Below are 21,415 nucleotides of genomic sequence, written 5' to 3'. Positions count from 1 at the left end.
AGTCTTCAGCTTCCGCTAAAGCCCAGCTATCTGTGTGGCTCTCTGGCACCACGAAGATCTGCAGCACCAGTGTTTAAGTACCTGGATCGCTGGTGTAAGCCAGCAAACATATGACTACCTGAGCTGTGGTCACACCCTGTCTACCACATAAGCCAACCTGGGCTACCAGTGACTCCCTGGAGAAAGACTTGGCTTAAGTATAGGGAAAGCTAACAACTCTCTGGCCCACAGAGTGTAGAAGCGTTAGGGAGGGCAAGCAGATTGTCAGGCTGCTTTGGGTTCACGTCAGGTGGGCTCCAACCTAACTGTTGCATCCCAGTAGGGCCTGGTTTTAGTACTCAGTGGGTATAACACTGATGAACAGCAGCAGGGTTGAACAGGCAGAGCCTAGGATTGCCGACTGCTTTTATAACACAAACATTAACTCATGTTGCAAACAGTAAGAAACAAAGATCTTCAACGTTTAAGTGACCTTAAATAAACACTTATCTCCTTGACTCTTTTGTAACCCTAATTTAAAATTGCTCTCCCTGATCCACTGCCAAGGAAACAATGAAACTTGCAGAAGTGGCTAGCATGAAACTACAATTATAGTGAACTACAGTAATTTGTTTCTGAAACATGTAAAATGCATTTTGCAGCATGATACTATAGAAGTATTTCTAACTAAAGCATTTGCAAGCCTATCTCATAATCTACAGCTTCGGTTGTTTAATGAAGCATTAAAGCCTACTGCATTCTGCTGCATCTTGAGATGAGCTTGACCAAGCATCTGTACAGAAGCTGGAGAGATAATGAAGAAAAACTGAGTATAATACATTGGGCATTTAAAATACGTATGCTTCATCTTCAGAATAGAATCTGCAACTCACCTTTAACATCCACGGATTTCTGAGCACCTTAACACACCAAGCCGCCTGCACTTCTTCAAAGAACAAAAGGCATCCACCAAGAGATGCCTGATTTGTTGCTAGGCACAAAACGCGTGTTTTCTGCTCTCAAGCTCCAGTCAGGGGAACAGCAACGCTCTCTGGAGGATGATGCTGATTCTGACAGACTACTAAGAATTGCCTCATCTCAGCTGAGGTAATGCAGTGATATCATTCTGTCAAGCAGAATTCACATTTCCCTGTAGAGAATGAGCTCATGGTATTTAGGAATAGAGGAAAAAAAAAATCAGGACAGGGCTTTATGGATTTAATTGAAAATGGTTATTCTGCTCCTTAATATTCTTTTCTCTGAAAGCTTAGGTAAGAAGAGCTTTCACCTGTCAGGAAACTTAAAAAAAAAAAAAAATAAATCAAGTAGCAAAAACAAGCAATAGCTTTTCTTTAATCTAGCAGAGAATGTAATGCAGGTTTTAGGAAGCCTATTTTAATGGTCTATTTTTCAGTATTTGAAAGAAAAAAAGGTATAATAATTAAACAAACAAACCCTATGAGACAGATACAGGATGTAAAGTTGATCCTACGATGATGTTTAGAGGCACTAAGTGGTTACAGAAAACCACAGTGCTTGACAGAGGTCCAGAACTATGCTCAGCAAGCTATGAGAAACGAACCACAGTTTCCCTGTAAAACAACAAAAACAAAAATGTATTTTGCCCTATACAAATAGTTGTTCCAATGCTTTTATTTTAACAGGAAGATGATGAAACAATGTATTTACTCCATTCCAGCCTGGACTAACTTACTCTACCTGGACCTAATGAAATTAAATTCACTTTATCATATATCACACCACTGCCATATGAGAACTAACTAGTTTCTCTTTAGAGCACTCTGTCTGAATTTTGAACCCTAGGAGACAAGTTAACAATATAGTGATGAAAATACCAAAGCTTCTCAGACAAGAAAGGAAGCAAATAACTGAGTTGTCTCTAGTTACTGATACTGTCTTGAAATATGCAAGCCACAGTAGACAAGACAACACATGTTCACTACGTGTCAGCTGCGACAAAGCACCGATTGTAACAGTGTTAAAATACATTCCCAAAACAGAAACCACAATCATAAAACATGCCCTCAAAGATTACAAAAGGGCACGGTTTTCCAGCTCACGTGACTGCAATTATATGACTACGTGACTGTTAAAGACTGAAAGCAGATATTTTATGCACACACGGAACGCTGTGATGCTAACGCAGATATGCAAAATCAGTTATACATAGTAGAATGTAAAATTATTGATAATTAGATGCTTAATAATGGAAGGAAGACATAGCGGACTGTACAAAAAACTAAACAGATCTGAAATACAGCATTATATTTCCTGTGTGGCGTTACACCACCACCAAAAGCTGCTACTCCCGATGGAAGCGTGCCAGCATTGTGAGAGCCCTTCGCAATTACTTCTGGTCTGGATGTGGCCGCTGGAAAGGGCTCACCCTGGGCCAGCACTCTAATCTTCCAAAGCCAAACCAAATTTAATTTATCATCATTAGCCTGCAAAATGAGTAAGACCTGAATTTATTTTGGGAGTTGACGGAAGCCTCCCTTATTCATCCGTCCACACCTATTAATCCATCACCACTGCAAGAGATAACGCTATGGAGCCTGACAGGGCTATTAGGGGTACATGTATTATATTCGAACCTGACACTACTGACCAGGAATGAGAACTAGAGAACAGCAATCACAGCATGGTTTGGATCGGGAGGGACCTTAAAGCCCACCCAGTCCCACGCCCCTGCCATGTGCAGGGACACCTCCCACCAGCCCAGACTGCCCAAAGCCCCATCCAGCCTGGCCTTGAGCACCTCCAGGGATGGGGCATCCACAGCTTCTCTGGGCAGCCTGTGCCAGGGCCTCACCGCCCTCTGAGAGAAGAATTTCCTCCTAACATCTAATCTAAAGCTCCCCTCTTTCAGTTTAAGACCATTCCCCCTTGCCCTATCATTATCTACCCGAGTGAGAGTCCCTCTCCATCCTTTTTACAGGACCCCTTAAGTACAGAAAGGCCGCACTGAGGCCTCCCCAGAATCGCTAACCGGAGGATAAAAACCTGGATTACCAGCCCCATCCTTCAATCCACCGAGGCTGAGAATACCTTGGACAGGGCTTCCATGTGCTCTACAAAGTTATTGTGCAATTTCTCGCCGTGAGTGCCTCAGGTGTGCCGAGGCTCTTACCCAGGCTTCCCGGCTCGGTGTATTAGCGCCCACCATCGTGAGGATCGCACCGTGAGCCTCGCTCAGGGATGACTGCCAGCTAGCGCACGCTCCAGCCTTTGTTAGGATCTGGGTCACAGCAGAGCCATTTTCCAGGCACGATTTAACCCGCTGCCTCCAAAGCTTTACTCTGGTAAACCAGGCTGCAGCTCTAGGCCCCCCCCCCCCCCCCGCCTCCAGTTAGCTGCCAGTCTACCCGAGGGACATTAGAGATCGTGTAAAATTAAAGCTCGCTCCCTCAGATGCGTGCAGATCCCCTACAAACACCCCCCAGCCGGCACAACGCCCTGCCCAGAACCCGAGGAAAACCCCGCCGACACCCCAGCGCCCTCCCGCAGCGAGGCCGCCGGCCCCACAGGGGCGCCATGGCCGCCCCCCGCCGGCTCTGCCCGGGGCAGGCTCCCCGCCCGCCCGCCCACCCCCCTCCAGACCCCCGGGCCCCGCACCTCACCTCGGCCCGGCCGCCGCCCCTTTCTCCAGCTTCGGCCTCTTCCCGTCCCCCCTCCCTCCGCACCCCGCTGGCTCCGCCCGAGGAAGGGCGGGCAGGAGGGCGGGCGGCCCGTCCCTCCCGGAGGCGGCCCGGCCTGTGGCGGTGAGTGCGGAGGGGGGGACGGACAGGCGGCCGGGGGGTCCCTCGCGGGGTCCCCGCACGGGGGGGAGGTGGGCGGCCACGCGTGGAGACCGCGGCTCTCCCTATTCTCCGCTTCTCCAGAGCGTGGGGTTACTTCTTGGAGGTCTCCTGGTGCTCCTCTGGCTGCTTCCTTGGCTCCCAAGTCAGCGTAGCCCTCGCTCCCTCCAGATGGCTCCATGGGCGTGCAGAACTCCAAAGGCATATTTAGAGTCCGTATAAACACTGGGGGTCTTCCCCTCTGCTAATCCTTAGTCAACGCAATTAGTTCAACTTCTTGTGCTGAGGTATTATCAGGTAGTGACTTTGATTCTGCTGCATCCCAAAGGGTCGTGGCCACATATCCTGCTTTACACTGTCCGTTTCCCATAAAACTGCTACTATCTGTAAAACAGAATAATGAACAAAAGCAGGATCTCCCTCTCTTAGCAGTGCCTGGATAGCTGGCCCCAACTCCTGTTAGATGTGAATTGCTATGGGGCTACAATTGGAAGCAGTCTAGGCCTCGGAAGAGGCCTCCGATGTCCCTGCAGGAACCTCTGCAGCTTGAGCCTCAGGAGAGGTGTCCGATGTTCTGGCAGAAACCTTGGAAATCCAACCCCCAGGTTGGCCTCTTGATGTCCCCACGGAAGTCTCAAAAATAGGGGAGACCTCTGGGTTATACATCAGTGGTGCTGAGGGTACCAATAACTGAACCTCGTACTCCAAGGGGGGTCAGAAGGGAGGATTCTGGACTGACCGCTTCCCATTGTCCCTTTGGTAGCTCAGCTTTAACTTTACCCATCAATTGGGTCAGGTAGCTCATGGGGCCATCTCCTGTTCTTGCTAAACCACAGCACCTACCTGTGTGGCTGACAATCCACTCTGCAAATACCCTTAGGAAGATACAAACTATACTCACTAGTCCAGTGATTTCCCTTTTATCCTGACATTTGGTGGATTCCTCAGAGCAGTGTACCACTTGCCCCAGACTTTCAGAGGGTAAAAGACAGACCCCAGTAAAATCATTAGGGTGCTCTTGGTCTCCGGCATTCTCCCCTCTGGCACCAATGCTGACAAGCTAGATGGAGCAAAACTAATTTAGGAGTCCCAGCTGGGATGCCAAAAGTATTACCTGTAGGTTCGTGCCTGGTGTGCCTAGCTAATAAGCACACGGAGTCAGAATCCCCACAAAGGTATTTTAATTAAGTAATTAATTATAATTCTGCAGAATCAGGTGTTTGGTGATCTTTCACAAAGCAAGTACCCCTCTGACTTGAATCACTGTTATTTATACATAGCTAACTTGTGAAACTCTCTCTGGCTACTTTTCAGTGGTGGTTATAGCTTGCCTACCTTATCTCTGTTGAGTCTGTGCATTCCAGAGGACCAGCAGGGGGTGGGACACACCAAATCCCACATTTGCATGCACTAGCATTTCCGTTAGTGTGTTTTTTAATAAGTTAATGACCCTTAAGGAGCAAAAGCTTGCCACAGATCAGTCTGGAATCTTCCTTCAGCTATTTTTCTCCTTGCTTTTTAGCTTTCGTCCCTTATCTCCCTTGCTTCTGCTAGCTCAAAGCCACTAGTCTCCTTGTTTTCTCTGAGGTTTCCTTGTTTTCCTTGGTTTAAGACTACGCTGTGGGTCACGATAGCTCTTTGAACCTGCAGACTAGTTTCAGCTTCATTGTGAACTTTAAGGTTACTATTTTAGTTCCTTATTTGTACATTGGCCTTTAGTACCTGGAGTTGGGGTAAGTTTAAGATTAGAAGCTAAGTTTCTTGGCCTCTCAAAAGGCCCTATCCTCGCCTAATCCTACTTTTTGAGGTTTTATCACCAGGTCTAATATCCTGCATTTTGTGCAAAATTCCTAGCTTCTTATCTGTAGAAGAAACTATTTCTCATATTAGGAGTGTGAGATAAAAATTTTATGTTCCTTGTTACAGTTGAGTGCAGATGAGTAGCATTCATTAGTATGCCACATTTCAGCTCAACATAAGGATAATAAAGCTATTTTTCACTCATCTTAAGAAATTTAGTACTAGGGTGAAAGTTTTCTAATACATTCAACTAAGGCTGTAATAATTTCTTGGTGTTGAGGGCTATGAATTTCTGCCATACAGATACATTGCTTGAGTCGTGCAGGCCAGGAAGCCAATGTAAATATGCTGTTTTAAATAGTAGTTGATTTGCATGTTTAAGCTTCGTTTTGCAGCAGGTGTGGACAGTGTTTTGTCCACGAGCATTACAGTTTTTTGAGTATGGATTTTATTTTTTACAAAAACATAGGGTTGTATATGACAAAATTATGTGTTTGTGTTCCTCTTTTGCCTGTAGCAAGAGGGAGAAAATCACCATGTCTGCAATGGTGAGTTCATTCATTTACCAGAAGAATAACAAATCTAAGGTATAGAAATAGAATATGTGCTGTGTTCTCATCACTAAAAAAGTAGTCTTTCATCAAAGGGGGAAATGAAATAGCACGTTTATTAAGTCATCTCCCACAAGATATATTTTCCCAGTGTCTTCTTGCTATCGTTCTGCTGAATTGAATGTTGGTGACAAAATTTCTTTCTGGCAAGTGAAATAAAAATAATTTTCCCTTGCTTCTGCTGGGCTAGAAGTGACCAAAACAAAGTGGGAATTTCCTGATAAACTCAGGAGTCTTATTAGTCAGTATGTGCAAATTGTACATGCTCTAAATAGATGTGTTATGTTAGGTATAGTTGATACAGGAAGTAAAGTTACCGTGGAAAAACCTGACGTGTTAGACTGCTGGGAAGTCAAGAGCCAGTTGGACTGAAGCGACAGCGACAGATCCCAGTTTAAAGTAAGGCCATCAACCTTCACCCAGGTTCACATACCCTTCTAGCAGCTGTGTTTTTGCCAAAGAATGTACTGATCTAAATAGGAAGCTTAAAATGTGTTCAGAATTATGGGAATTCTCCTTTACCTCCCTAATTTTAACGGTCACCTGGTGGGAAAGTTCTGATCTAGGGAATGTCTATTGTGCTTTTGCATCCAGTTAACTTACAGCACGACTAACAGCATCAAAAGGAAACTAAAGGTTCTGCTAGCACTTCTGAGAAATGCTGATTGCTGTATGATTTCACTTTTCATATCCAAAGAAGAAACTAATAGCCTGAGAAGGAAAGGAGTGGAGGAAATTCATAGGTCAGCAGTCTGATAAGATCTGTAGAGACAATATTTGACCCCTATAAAAGGGAAAAAATAAAAAGGCATTCTGTTATTTAAGGCTTGAAAAAGGCACTAAACGATCAAAACGCAGGCAGGCGTAAGTGTACCATGGACGGAGATGTAGGTGTCCAGGAAACTTTTCTGTAGAAAACTTGGAGGGGGATTTAGAGAATTTATAATTTGGGCTTTGGAGCCCACGAGGACATTTAAATACGTAAACGCGCCTTGTGGATCCATCTTGTTAAGATTAGAATACTTTTACGTATCATTAGTTTCATTTTTTTCTTCCATCGCAACGAGACCCTTGTTTTGAGAACAAGGGTTGATGAGTGGTTAAGCCAGGCAGAACAAAAAATGCACCTTCAGTCTTTTTTACTTCTCGCTCCTCCTGCTCTGCTTCACAGTTTCTTAGCAGTGCTCTCAGCCATTTGCAGATGGCAAGTGCAGATGGGCAATGAATTTTCCCAGAAGATAGTTAATAACACTTAACAATAACGATACTTGTGTTACGCTAATCTGCTTTTCTGCTGTACTACATCACTTTGTAGTATTTGGATTAGTTTATATGACTAGGAGTTTAAAGGTCGCATGATAGGAAGTACTGCTGCATCACATGCTATTTCTTGAAAAAGATAGGATTGCCATTTGAAATTTGCAAGGAATTATATAGAAGGTGAGGTTTTAAAACGTGTGAACATATTACAGATCAATAACAGAGGTGGGCAGCAGAGAATGGAGCGCTCATTTTGGATTTCAGATCTTTTGCTTTGAGAGTAAAAAAGCTCAGAGCTAGAGTCACTGAAATCTTTAACTTTTTCTGGAACCTGTGATGCATTTCCCACGCAAATCAATTATCTCATTTATTTCTCCACCTATAAAGCAATGTGGTGGTTTCACCCAGCTGGGCAGCTGAGCTCCACCACAACCGCTCTCTCACTCGCCCTCCTCAAAGGAAAAGGTGGAGAAAATACAATGGAAAGGGCTCAAGGGTTGAGATAAGGACAGGGAAATTGCTCACTGGTTACCGTCATGGGCAAAACAGACTCACTGTAGGGAGTTCAATATAATTCATTGCCTAACACTAGCAGACTAGAGCAGTGAGAAACTAAAAACACCTCACCCCCATCCATGTTCTTCCATCTCTTCCTGAGCAGCGCAGGGGAACAGCTGCGGTCAGTCCCTGCGGCTTCGTCTCTGCCGCTCCTTCATGGTCCCTCTCTGCCCCTGCTCCACGTGGGGTCCCTCCCACGGGATGCCCACAGGCGGCAGCTCCTCAAGAACTGCTCCCACACGGCTCCATACCACAGGGTCCATCCCCCAGGAGCAAACTGCTCCAGCTCGGGTCCCCCACGGGCGGCAGCTCCCCCCAGACCCCCTGCTCCTGCGTGGGCTCCTCTCCACGGGCTGCAGCTCCGGCCCGGGGCCTGCTCCTGCGGGGGCTCTCCATGGGCCGCAGCCTCCTCCAGGCCACATCCACCTGCTCCACGTGGGCTCCTCCACGGGCTGCAGCGTGGAGATCTGCTCCATGTGGGACCCGTGGGCTGCAGGGGGACAGCCTGCTCCACCAGGGGCCTCTCCACAGGCCGCAGGGAAACTGCTGCTGCGTGCCTGGAGCACCTCCTGCCCTCCTGCTGCACTGACCTGCGGGTCTGCAGGGCTCTATCTCAGATTTTCTCACTCCTCTCCCAGCTGCTGTTACACAGCTGTTTTTCCCCCTTTCTTCAATCAGCTCTCCCAGAGGCCCACCCAGCGTCGTTCCCTGGCTCAGCTCTGGCCAGCAGTGGGTCCCTTTTGGAGCTGGCTCTGATCTACCTTGCCACATAAACCCAATACAAGCAGAAATAACGGCATTTTTGCACTCCTTGCTAGTGGTGTGTGTGACTACACAGTTTTGTATACTTTTTGAGGAGCAATGTAATACCATTCTGTAAGCAAAAATGAAACTTCTTAGGCCTTCCCTTACTACATCTATCCTGTTGTGCTGATCTTTGATGCTATTAATATGAAAATAAATTATCTTCCAAAACTGTGTGGAAAGATTTAATGTTGAAAAGAGAATCATAGCAAGACTGGGTGTTGATTTGGGATATTGGTTACTCTTAGTTAAATAAAGTATGCTCAACAAAAATGGAATTAAAAGGCAACAATGTGTATAGAATATATTAAAAGTGAACCCAAAAATTGATATTGATCTATTTGTAATTGCTTTAGGACAAATGAAGAGAAAATGGGAAGAAAGGCTGAGGAAAGTTGAAGAACGAGCGTCTCACTATGAAAGAAACCCACTTCCTGCAGTTTATAGACCAAAGCTGTCCCCGCTTCAGCCATCCCCTGTTTGGAAAATATTTTGTCGGCAGGCTGAAGCTTTCAGCTACGTAAAAACCTGCAAAGAGGTAAATTATGTTAGGTGAACGTCTCTGTGCTTCAGGTACTTTCAAGGATGATCTTGATTTAAAAAGTTGGTTAACAGTGAAGTCTTTATCAGTTGCAAAATCCCTGTTTTGCAATCATGAGACTTTTTTTTTTTCTTGCCTTTGTAGATCATGCTATACTGGAGGTAGCTTTAAGTATTAGTAGTAACATAAGAATTGAGATGTGGAGTTAACCTCTAACAGTAGAAGTGTTTTTTTGGCAACGTAGTAGTGATTATTTCCTTCTGAAGATAAGGAAGGTAGCAGGAGAATGGGAAGGAAGTGAGTTGGGTAGGAAGAAAGAGGAGGAGAAAATGAGGAAGAGAAAGAGAATGACAGGAGGCAGAGACAAAAAGAACAATGCAACTCTACTAGCATCAGAGTAGCAAGATGCTGAGAAGTAATGATCCAAATAAATACATTATGTAAAATGTATCCTTTGTTTTCAGTTCCCTATATTTAATGCTTTTCAAACTGCCAATTTTAAAGAAATATAATGCAACATATCTTTTTTTTTTTTCTGCTGTGCCAGGTGTTCAAGTACTCATGAGTCTGTTTTCCTGAATATACTTTCACTGGCTTGGTAGTGGTGCTTTTTGTTTGTTTGTTTGTTCGGTTTGTTTTGGTTTTGGATTTCTATTTTTGGTTTTAAATAACATAGAGTCTAAAGACTGTCTGCTGTAAAGCCATATGTTGCCATACACCCATTACAGTGTTTGTTTTAGAACATTGTTCTTCCTCCCATTAGAGGTACTTGCTACTGTTCAGGACAAAAAGAGACTACTGAGAAAACAGAATTTACATGAATGCACAGCAAAGAAAAGCTTCAGGTTTTCACTCATGTAACAGATGCTACTTAGGTCAAAAAAGGATAAGTGATCTGCTACTTAGTTTCCTAATATTAACTAACCTTTGACCAAAGAAATGAATGTCAAGTAGGAACTTCTGAAGAGTTTAATAAACTTTCTGAATAGTAATTAAAAAAAAAAAGTCAATGTTTTTCTTTACAAAGGATGTTCATGTATTTGCCTTGGAGAAGAACACCAAAAATGGGCAGAGGTTTTACCTCGTGACGACATACAAAGAGCTTTGGTTTTATTACATGTAAGTACTTGAAAAGGTATGCTATACTTTACTGGGGGATAGGTCAGTCTTGCTCAGAGTAGCACAGCTGTAAAGGGCTGCCCAAGGTTTGATCTTGACCACAGGGAAAATCTTAATAATGCCAATCCAATCTATTCTACAGTAGTTTTCAACTTTCTTTTGAGCTGCAGACTGCCATTATTTCCTGTGAATTAAGGACCCCATCTACTGAACTTAAATCTAATAGCAGTAGATCTGCTTTTACTGTCAGCTTTCCTCAGGGAATCATGTCAACAAATGATGCAAACATATTTCTATGATTAGTCATATATGAACTTAAATTGGTATTAATATAAATGTCCAATTACCATTTTATGGTTTTGCTTTTGCATGGTGCAGTTTCAGGTATTGAAAATTTGTTGAACGTTTTTTCCAATTTTTGTTTTACAATAAAATACCTGGTTTTGAAGTAAAAGAAGTGTAAGAATCAATGTTTGTGTGAACTGTAGACTTGATTTTTTTCTCAATTTGAAAAGAAGATTAAGCTTTCTTAATTTTTAATTTAGTTGAAAAAAATAAAAATAATTCTATGTACTATTATTTTTTGTGCTTAAGACTTAGGACTGATAACATTGGTTGGTGGTTTTTTTTTTTTTTCATGTTGTTTACATCATTATTTAAATTCCCAAACCATTTCTGTTGATAGTACATATTGTAAGACTTCAGGGATGGGGATGGAGGGAACAGTTTCCAAACTTAAATTTTAGACCAAGCAAATGTCAACAAATTAGTTCTGAAGTTAGTTACATTTTTTTCAAAGCACTATGGAGCTGTTACTGGTTTTAATGCGAATGCTTGACTAAGAGAGAAAACATTGTGTAGTACGTGTGGATTGGTGTTTGCAGTTGATAGGTATGTATAAAGCTTATCACAGAGGTTGTAACTTGTTTTTGTTTTTCCTTAGCCAAGGATATAAAACAAGTCTAATGCATTGCTATGAGGTGATTCCTGAAAAAGATGCTTGCAAACTTTATTTTGATTTGGAGTTCTACAAAGCAGCAAATCCTGGTGCAGACGGCGAGAGTATGGTTGCAAAGTTAATTGAGGTAAACTGGCACAGTCATGTTGCAGACTAATTTGAATTTGTTGTTGGTTTAATATAAAACCAAAGTATTTACCGCCTTGTCTTGATTACTGGAGTAAAATGAAAAAGGATTATAGAGTTAGTGGGCATTTTTAAAGAAGTGAAAAGTACTGTTTTAATTAAAGCATAGGTTGCCTGCTTTATACAAAAGGAAATGCTAGAGCATGATGGTTGTTGGAATGCTTGTATTCACTGTAGGTTTACTGTTACGGTGAGTTTGTTTGCAGATTGTTTTATGTGCTCTGCCACTTCAAAGCTGTCAAACTGAAGGAGTGTTTAGTTATTCTTCAGAATAGTATCAATAAAAGTTTTATTTGAATATTCTGCAAATCATTTCCCTTTCTAACAGGTGCAATCATATATCACGGCTTAGATTAATTCCTCCTGTGTTAAGACACCTTCAATGGAATTTTATTATAGTTGATATAATTATGATGTAGAGAGCAGGAGGTGACTGTAGTCATCAATTTTGACACCTAAAGTTAAATATGTTTGCTAATTATAAATTTTATTAAGTAGTGCAAATTTCTATCCTATGGCAAATTCAGCTGGAAAACGAGATGCACTGCAACTGCAATATGTCAGAGATGGAAAATAAAGCAGGTTTTTAGAAGAATGTCTTCTGTTCCAATAAAATCTCTTTGTCAGTGGCCATTCATTTGTGAGACATCTGGTGTCTCTAACTAGAACAGAAAGAGTAAGATGAATGAGGTTACTTCTTCGTAAATAACACGTAGCTGGTAAAGAATCTGGAGGGTTTTACTCCGTTGTGGATCACTTCTCAAATCTGGATACTCCTAAGCTTTGGAAGAGATCTTTGGATTTGCTGGTTGGGGAGGATATGAGATGCTATAGTCATAAACTTCCAAACCCTCAGGTTCCAAATCCCAGTCCTAAACATGAGTAATCACGTTTAGCTTATAGCAGGTTTTTAGAGCTGGACATTTATTGTTTTCTGCTTGTTTACTGTTCGTTGGGTCTTCTAATATGAAGTGTTGGTGTGCTAGTTCTCTTTTCTATTTAGCTTCTATCTTAGATACTAGGTAAGCATGCCTTAGAATTAATGTCACTGTGGGTGTAAACTGCTTTGTTGGGGGGGAGAAAAATAGGGATAGAGCTGCTACATTAGACCTTGACCTGAAAAGTTGCTCACCCCATCACTGTTAGTATATTCAGTGATTTGCTCAATTCGGAAGATACAATATATGACAAATTTCTTTAAAATTTGGCATATTGTGAGTTAATTTGAATTACTTGCATCAAAATGAGAAAAAAAAGGTTAAAAAAATGTAGAATCTGCATTTGTTTTAGGTTTTATAGACACTACTGTTAAAAATGCTAAAGAAAACAGCCTAATGAATGTTTATGTAATTTTCAGCTTGTCAGCCAAAAGTTGAAAGAACTTCATGATGTTAACTGTTCAGCCAAAGACGTCTTGAATTTAGATTCCAGTACTGATGAAAAATTTAGTCGACACTTAATATTCCTACCCCACAAGACTGTATTTAAGGATAATATTCATGTTGGTAAGTGTGTTCTTTTCACTTATAAACTAGAAATAAAAGGTGAGGTTTTGACTTTTCACAGTGCCATCATACATTTGAATATTTATTTTAATTGAATTACATGTGAAAAGAACCATGTATTCCCAGCAAAAATGACTGTTTCTGTTTAATTAAGCCTCACATTCCTCAACTCATCTTCTACTTCCTTTTTCAATAATTATCATTTGCATGTTTACAACATAACTTTTTCATGTCTCTGTGGTTTATTTGTGATACCACTGGCAAGACTGGTTTTTGGCTGGAAGATTTTTGTACAGTAATTGATTAATTTTCAGATTCTTGTAAATCTTAACAGTTAAGTTAAGATTATTGGCTCTACATACAGCTGGTTTGTGTTCTGCACAGGGTCAGAAAGTCAGGACAAAGATGGCTTCAAGCCACGAGTACTTATAAACATGGTTCAGAGAAAGCTGAAAGCAATTTTAGTTGTTGATGTAAGTTGGGATTTGATGGCATACAGCAACTCCAGCACAAACAATCGTCAGTTCAGGGTTGTCTTCATTACATTTGTAAAATAGTTACAATAATACCTCCATACTTCACAGGAGTATTTTGAACATACTTTTGAAATCCTGGAAGATGGGCTCTTTGCTTTTAGTTGTGTTCCAGGATTCTTTCTACCCCATAAAGCATTAAAGAAAATCTTACTCTTTCTTTCGCATTGTGTCTAGTCATTCTGTGTAGATAACACATGTACTGTTGAATCAAAGGGTTTGGGGTCAACACGTATGTATTGCTCTGAGGAATCATCTATGAAAGGTCTTGTCAACATGAACAACTGGAGGAGTAAAACAAACTGTAAGGAGAGGCTGGATCTTGTAGGTCTGTGTGCATGTACATTTTTTTCCCCCGTAATATTTGTAACATACAGACAAAGTTCATGGCCTGAACATCACCCCAAGGCAAAATTCAGATCCTTCAACACAAAGGCAACAGGATTTCTCAGACCTGTTTTTTTTAATGTTAAAAAACTATTTTTCATTCTTAGGAGCAGTGCGATCTGTGTCCCTATAACAGAAGTGTTGTTTGTTACGTGACACTGTAGCAACAGCTATGAACAGAAAAGACTGAAATAGGATCATTCCAATTTGTATTTCAAGAGTATGGTCTTTAACTCCTGTGCCACTAGAAAACTCTTATGTAAGACATGGATGATAAATAATTCGGTATGACAGCAATTTTAGCCTGTGATCCCGGTAACTAAATTGCGTTAGTCAGTTCTTTCAGTAGAAGCTTGAACTATTTATTCTAGTCCATTAGCTGAGTGTTTTGTGTCTCCACTGTTAAGTGAATTTGAGATGTTTACTATCAGACTAAAGCATGTATTTAGATTGTGTATGCATGTTCTGCCTTTGCCTTTTTAACAAACGTTGAAGTCACAGTACAAATCCATTTTATAATTGTGATGTGTCAGTTAAATCTGTGTATGATATCAGTAATATTACAGTCGAGACTTTTCACTGGGGTGTTTTAGTAACCTATTTGACAAACCTGGCCTAAAGCTTAGCTTTATTCTGTGTGCAAAATACTTTGCTGTAGTATATATCTAGAAATGCAGACAATTTCATAAAGTAACTTCACAGAATCTTCATGAAATATATCTATATTCTTTGATGTGACATGAAGATTTTGGTCTAATATTTAACTTAAAAGAGCTAATATATTTTTCAGGCACATTCAAGTGTTTTTAAATTCATCATTGCGATGTTGGTCATTCTGGAAGATGAACTATCACATCTTCAATAACATCATTTCATAAGCATTTTGTCAGGAGTCATGCACAAAATGATGGCTTAAAATTGAGATCTTGTCTGTCAGAGTCTATAACTGCAATGGTACAGGTGTCAGGAAGGGTAGGAGAAATTGTTTGAAAGCCACAAAAGACATTTGTTTCATTTTTGCACTTTTAACTGAGATTTAATTTGGTTCAGAGGTTTGGCTAGGGAAACTGCAGTGACAGCCTATGCATTTCTGTTTGACTATTTTATCTTTATTCCTAATGAGGTTATTTTCAAACCAACTAACTTCTCAGTTCTCTCTGTTCCTGGTAGTGAAATTGCAAATGGGAAGATTGTGGCCGTATGTCACAATTAATACACGCAGAATTGTTTATTTTCTTGTGTTGGGAAAAAAAAAAAAAAAAAAAAAAAGGTATAAATTCTTGCCAAGCATGGGTTTCTTATTTACTAGCAAGAAAAAGATTGTGTACTGGGCTGGTCTAAAAGGTTTTTTAAAAAAAAATCCCAGAGGAGAAAGAAAACCCAAGCAACTACAACCACTTCCATCTTGGCTGTTTTGAAAATGTTTGCACAGGAACTATTAAGTTCTGTCTTGACTCATAGGGTTATATGTTTTTGGTTTTTTTTAGGTAACTTTGTGAGAACCATTTTGCAGCCTGCCATAAGGTTAATGGAGAGTAATGCTGCTGCTGTGATTCCAGAAGAAGGAGCAGAACGTGTTTTCCAGCGTTCTTCATCCACAGTTGAAGTAGATGGTTCTCTTACAAACCTCACAGCAGCTGAAGATGCTTCCAAAGGTTGGCCAGCCCTTGCTCACCAAACAAAGGAAATAGAAACATCAAACCATGGAGAAAATTCTGAATTTTCCTTTCTAATAGTAAATGATAAAGAAGGGGACAAGCAACTTTTTGTGGATCTAGGTAAATATAACAAGTGCTTTTAAGCTTGTTTAGGAAGCAGCAAAAGTTAAGAAGTGATATGTTCTTTAGTATTTGATTACAGATTGCATGTTGTCCCTACGTTCAGAATTTAATTCAAATACAATACATGCTGAAACAATGGTCATAAATGCTGTACTTACAGGAGTCTTAGATTCTTTGCCTTTGGAACTTTCCATATTACCACATTTAATTATTTTGTTCAGAAGTTGGAAGAAACTCTTGCCACACATCTCTAATTTCATTCCTAAGGACTTAGCGCACCTATTTTGATTAAAAGGGGACAGCATATATTGCATTCTAATCATTTCAGTTGAATTAGAAGCTGCTTGATTACAGAACAAGTCTTAAAGGTGTGGTTTTTTTGTACCGATACACACATGTGAGCTTGAGGCTTCTTCCGCTGTTTGGAATGGCAGTTGTTGGGTTTTGATGATAGAATAATAGAAATTAGGGCTGGGCACTTCATGCCCTAGCTGTTCTTTGCCTATTCATGGAATTAAAATGTTAAAAATCTCAAAGAGCACAACACCCATGGTCAAACTAAAGTTTGAAAGTTCCACCCTCCTCCAACACTATCTGAATTCTCTGCCTTTTGCCCTTAGTGAAGTGAAAATATCTTAGCACACTTTCCTACAGCAGCGATTTGTGTACGTGAAGACAATTGAGTATCATGTTTTTCCTCAGACTTCTCTGAAGAACCCCCATTACTTCAAATTCTTCTCGTGGAGTACAGGATCATTTTTATTGCTGACCTCAAGACCGCATGTCAGATTTGTTGAAATGTAGTCCCAAAGCTGGATGTTTATTAGGCTTCTCCATTACTGATTCAGGATTACTTTCTGCATCTACTGTTCCATCAAGCGTATTAGTGAATGGAAATTAAAGAAAAAGTTTGTTGTTGTCAATTCAGTAACTACTTAGTTCCTTTACCTTCATGAAAATTAAATGCAGTCTACAAATAAAGCACCCAGCGCACCAATAAATTCTGAGACAGATTAGGCAATGTTTACTATACTTTTAATTTTGTTGTTTGTTTTTGAGACTGGAATTGGATTTCCCTGATACACTTTCCTGCACACTTCAGACAAGCGGTGTCTGCTATGCAGAAAACAGGAAGTTTGATGGATATGATGTCATTTCGGATTGAAATAACTTTGTAGCTTTTTAAGCTTAGTTGTATTTCACAAAGTTATTGTGAAAGCACGATTTTTTTTAATACTGAAGATAAACCTTTAGCAGTGATAACATCAGAGTGATGCTGACCTAGATGTGTTGGGTGTTTTAATTCTGTACTATGAAAAATGCCCATGTTTGCACAGCCTTGGTTGGCTGCATTTCTTCTGTGGGAGGCGAGCTGAAATCAGTAATAGTTTTTGTCCATTCCTGAGGCCCTTAGTTGGGTCTAAGAAAAATTGTTTAATTTACAAACACTAAGTATCTTAAATCCTAGCCAGTACAGTTATGTTGTGAAATATTTGTTTTCCTGTAGGAGTTTATACAAAGAACAGAAATTTACGGATGTATAAATCATCAAAAGCAGGAAAAAACGTGATTCTGACAATAGCAGAGGATAATAAGTTTGTCCCTACTTGCGAAGAGAATGTGTCCTTGGAAGAAGCATATTTTCTGTCCTCTTTGGTCTGCAATATTAGGTAATGATTTAGTTCCAGCAGAGTTTTAAATATTTTTAAATACGTATTTCAGTAATTTTTTCTCCCCCAGCAGTTACGAATAACTGCTATCAATGAGCAGGTATTCCAGGAACATTGTTACAGTGTAACTTAGGAGTTTCCAGTAGAATTATTTTGGTTTTGGAGAAAAAAAAATCTTGGAACTCAATTTTCTTCTTTAACCTACCTTTAAACGTCCAAAGCCTGTTAAAAAGTAAAAAGGATTTTTGTACATTTACTTGTGCACCAGATTTCTCATGTGTTACAGATACCTCCTCAGGTTGGTGATGGTCTCATAGAATAACCTCAGTTGTCTTATCTCTATATATTTTTCCTTGTACTGACTTGTGGCTTAAGGTGTAACTACTGTAATTAGTAATCGTTGCAGCAGAAAGGTTAAAATGGTACAAATCTCTGTATAATATTTTTATTAAAACTTATTTTTTGTGACTTCAGTTTTTATAAAATGTTCATTTTCCTGAACTGGTGCTAGTAGCCTGATAGCGTACACAATGTAGTGTATTCATATCACAGGTATCAGCTGAGTCTGATGTAAATACGGGTGAGAAATTCTGCTGCGTTGAATTTAGCCTTGTGTAATCAGCTGGCTTGCGGGTAGCAGTAAGGAAAGAAAAAGCAATTCATTGCAGATAGGAAAAAAAAAAAAAGGAAGAAAAAGAGGTTGAAACCTTTCAAAGGGTATACATGTTTAAATATTGCATCTCGAGCAAATAGTGTAAGAGTGTGGAGCAGGAGTCTGTAAATGGCTGGCTCCTGGGCTTTTTGCCAGGGAAGTTTTGCTTGTTTGCAGGAGGAGATCCTGCCCTCTGCTGCGCAGTCAGAGGAAACTGCGAGAAGGCGCTGCGGGGCTGTGAGGCAGCAGCATACTGACTGGATCACAGCGTGGGTGAGGCGAGATGGGCTTCTCTGGAGGCTGCTCCCCTCAGCTACTCTGTTGTCGTAGCATGCTGTGGTAGATGTTGTTATGCCGTACTGTACTGTGCTGTGAGAATCACACATTTTCCTTTGCCTTCCCTGTTTTTCAGCTCTGAGGGTGACACAAGAGTTCTGTCATCTAGCTTTTCAGAGGAGAGAAGAATGTCTGCTTTTTTAAACAGTAAAGCCACCAGAAGTGATAGAGGTACTGCAAGCCTTTTCTCTGCTGTATGGGGGGGGGGGGGGAAGTATGTTTAATTCAGCTGTGCTGTGACTTACTTACACACCTGATAGCTTGTATGAGGGCTTTTCTCCTGCTACATTTCTGCAGGAGGCAGCGCAGGAATGGCCTGATGGGTGCTCCGCAGTGCTTGAATGCCACAGACGGTCCCCTCCTGGTCCCAGCTTTTATTTAAGGACCTGGTGTGAATTGTGTCTATGGCCTATATATCATGTAACGGTATATTAGAATTACATTAAAATTACGAAACCAGGATGAATGTGTGGCTTTTGTTTTAACAGAGTCCGTGGAAGGTTATCAGGATTCACCGTATCCAGAAATCGATTATTTTGTTCGTTCTTTGGTTAATAAAGACGGAGTACAAGGAGGTAAAAACCATGTTACTATTTACAAACAAATAGTCTGCAGCAGTAGTTTTTAACTTTTTTTTTTTCCCCAGGGATACGGCAATGGAGTTATTTCTCTCTGGAGGAAATACTTGTGTATGATATTTCTGGTTACCGGTGGTGTGAAAATATTGGAAGAGCCCACAAAAGTAACAACATAATGTATGTTCGTTAACTGTTCAGTTTAAAACAGCTTTATTTATTTTTCTGCTCAATTGTAATTCTATAAAAACGCTGAAAAATTCTTATGGATAGAATCATCACCTGTTACAATTATGGCTATCTTACTCTGGGTGTACAGTGCTTTTTTCATTCTTTTTTTTCCTAAATTTATTGTGATATAAGATCTTGACTTGATAGAAATGTTAGAAATACATCTTCACACTATTTAAAATCTGTGCCTAAAGATGCTAACATACAAGGTAGAGTATGTTAAAGCTATTAAATGGTACTATGCATTGACATTTCTCAGATAGGAAGCTAATTACAAATAAGATAAAGAAAACAGACCATTTTTAATATAAAAATTTACATTTACAGTACATCTTAAATAGTATTCTTAACTGTTAAAAGGTAAGTCCTGCCACCAGTTCAGTCAAACTGAGTTTTGCGGAGACTTTGTAAAGACTCAGACTTCTTCCCATAGTTTTTATCAAAATAAGTGTGAAAAGTCAGGTTTTTAGGTGATATTAGAATTGCAGTATATTGGTAGTAGAAATATTTTCACTTAAAAATAATTCTACATGAAATATAAACCAAGTGAAAGACAAAAGATATGTTTTTGAGAAATGAGAGTAGGAAAAAACCCCTACAGCCACTAGATTAATTAGACGAACTCTTGAGGTTACTTGAAGCTGTTGTTTTCATAACACAATTGTAAAAGCAGGGTTGTCTAATCAGTTGCCAAAAAAAAAATATTTTATCCTGCTTTTATGTTGTGAAATGCACAACAACAGCAAAATCTTACCTTACAGTTAGGTCCCATATGCTAGCTTTACATTAGGGACATTTTCTTCTGAATTTAATGTAATAAAGATGACTGAATTTCACTTCCAAATCTTAGTCTTAAAGAAATGTATTCTTAAAAGGTCTGAAGTTCATAGGGAAAATGACAGACTATGTATGAAACAAGCATGTAATGTCAGTGTGAAAACAATATCCATAGTTTGGGGACAAACAAACTCTCTTCATTTATTGTCAGAGTTTCACGTTGTATATATTTATTTTCTTTATGTATTGTTACTAAAACCAAAACTATTTCATTCCTAGGATTCTGGTAGATCTAAAGAAGGAAGTCTGGTATCAGAAGTGCCACGATCCAGTCTGCAGGGAAAAAAACTTCAGATCACAAAGTATGTGTCTTGTTTTCAAAGCAATTCTACTTAATACTTTTTGGAATCTTAACTGTAATTAAACACCTTCTCTTTGATTTAGACTTTCCATTACCACCTGGGATATGTCTGCCTTCTCTCTTCAAAGAGGTACGCGCTTTTGTCTTATCAACATGCTAAAAGCAAAGCTTTCTGTACAAGTCACTGAAAATCCCTGCTACCTCAGATAGTTTGTTGAGCTCCATACAGTAATTACACTAGCACAGAGTAGCTCCGCAGAGCAGCTGTGCTGTTGTGGTATCTCCATATATTCATTTGTAAGTTCTTCAGCAGCAGATCTAACACAAAAACTAGCAGCCCAGAGAAAGCTAGATTACTAGAATAGCCTAACTTCACCTGGGACTAAAGATTTTCTTCTGTCTTACTCTGGGCCAGCAGTTCCCAGTGTAAAATCTGCAAGCCCACAATAGGCATAGCATGAAAAAACGGCCTAAGTAAACCTGTGCTGTGCACATTCGACTTCATACGGGGTCAGCTAAAGTGTAAGTGTTCCTGGAACACTTGTGTCAGTCAAAATTCTCTCAGCCAAAGTCGAGTTTAAGTCAGTGACCCTCAAATTTGAGGTTCACTTAAGTGAACTTCAGTGTATAAAAGCAGTTACGTTTACCCACAGGGGCAGAATATTTGAACTGACCTGATGCTGACCCAGATTCTAAGCACTGTACCTAAGTTTTTCCACGCAGTGGGTATTAAGAGTTGGCACTGTTGCAACTGCACTTTTAAATTTCAGACTGTAGAATGGCACATTAAGCTGTACTTAGGCAAAACATCAATAGCTATTAGCATTATTTCATAGCAAGTGTGATTTAAATGCATTTTCAAGCCGTTACGCTATCTTCAGATAGACAGTAAAATAAGTTTTAACCTTGTATCATTTTAAAAATCTGTGTACACTAGACTATTTTTAGTTTGCTGGAAAAACAATAAGTTCCT

General features: G+C 40.2%; 2 protein-coding genes across 9 annotated transcripts in view; one reads left to right on the top strand and one right to left on the bottom strand.

Annotated features, from left to right (window-relative positions):
* The window catches only part of CASP3 (caspase 3), a 13,448-nt gene extending 9,744 nt beyond the window's left edge, over positions 1 to 3,704 (bottom strand). The window contains exon 1 of one of the 3 annotated variants that reach the window (XM_040555088.1): positions 3,621 to 3,704. The gene's annotated coding sequence lies outside the window, so the exon portion shown is untranslated. Of the gene's footprint in view, positions 1 to 872; positions 3,433 to 3,620 lie in introns of those variants that run through there. The other 2 variants (XM_040555091.1, XM_040555089.1) reach the window with 2 other exon arrangements.
* The window catches only part of PRIMPOL (primase and DNA directed polymerase), an 18,654-nt gene continuing 894 nt past the window's right edge, over positions 3,656 to 21,415 (top strand). Inside the window, exons 1-13 of one of the 6 annotated variants that reach the window (XM_040555075.1) lie at positions 3,701 to 3,761; positions 6,115 to 6,145; positions 9,187 to 9,368; positions 10,399 to 10,490; positions 11,434 to 11,575; positions 12,992 to 13,139; positions 15,547 to 15,837; positions 17,348 to 17,510; positions 18,575 to 18,669; positions 18,987 to 19,073; positions 19,145 to 19,253; positions 20,361 to 20,443; positions 20,526 to 20,572. In XM_040555075.1, the coding sequence (XP_040411009.1) occupies positions 9,192 to 9,368; positions 10,399 to 10,490; positions 11,434 to 11,575; positions 12,992 to 13,139; positions 15,547 to 15,837; positions 17,348 to 17,510; positions 18,575 to 18,669; positions 18,987 to 19,073; positions 19,145 to 19,253; positions 20,361 to 20,443; positions 20,526 to 20,572 (1,434 nt within the window). In that variant the 5' untranslated portion in view covers positions 3,701 to 3,761; positions 6,115 to 6,145; positions 9,187 to 9,191. Of the gene's footprint in view, positions 3,762 to 4,292; positions 4,403 to 5,299; positions 5,531 to 6,114; positions 6,146 to 6,497; positions 6,608 to 9,186; positions 9,369 to 10,398; positions 10,491 to 11,433; positions 11,576 to 12,991; positions 13,140 to 15,546; positions 15,838 to 17,347; positions 17,511 to 18,574; positions 18,670 to 18,986; positions 19,074 to 19,144; positions 19,254 to 20,360; positions 20,444 to 20,525; positions 20,573 to 21,415 lie in introns of those variants that run through there. The other 5 variants (XM_040555076.1, XM_040555079.1, XM_040555078.1 and 2 more) reach the window with 5 other exon arrangements.

The sequence above is a fragment of the Cygnus olor genome, chromosome 4 (genome assembly GCF_009769625.2).
Source record: "Cygnus olor isolate bCygOlo1 chromosome 4, bCygOlo1.pri.v2, whole genome shotgun sequence".
NCBI lineage: Eukaryota > Metazoa > Chordata > Aves > Anseriformes > Anatidae > Cygnus > Cygnus olor.
The sequence above is the reverse complement of the archived record's forward strand: the minus strand, read 5'-3'. Positions and strand labels throughout refer to the sequence as shown.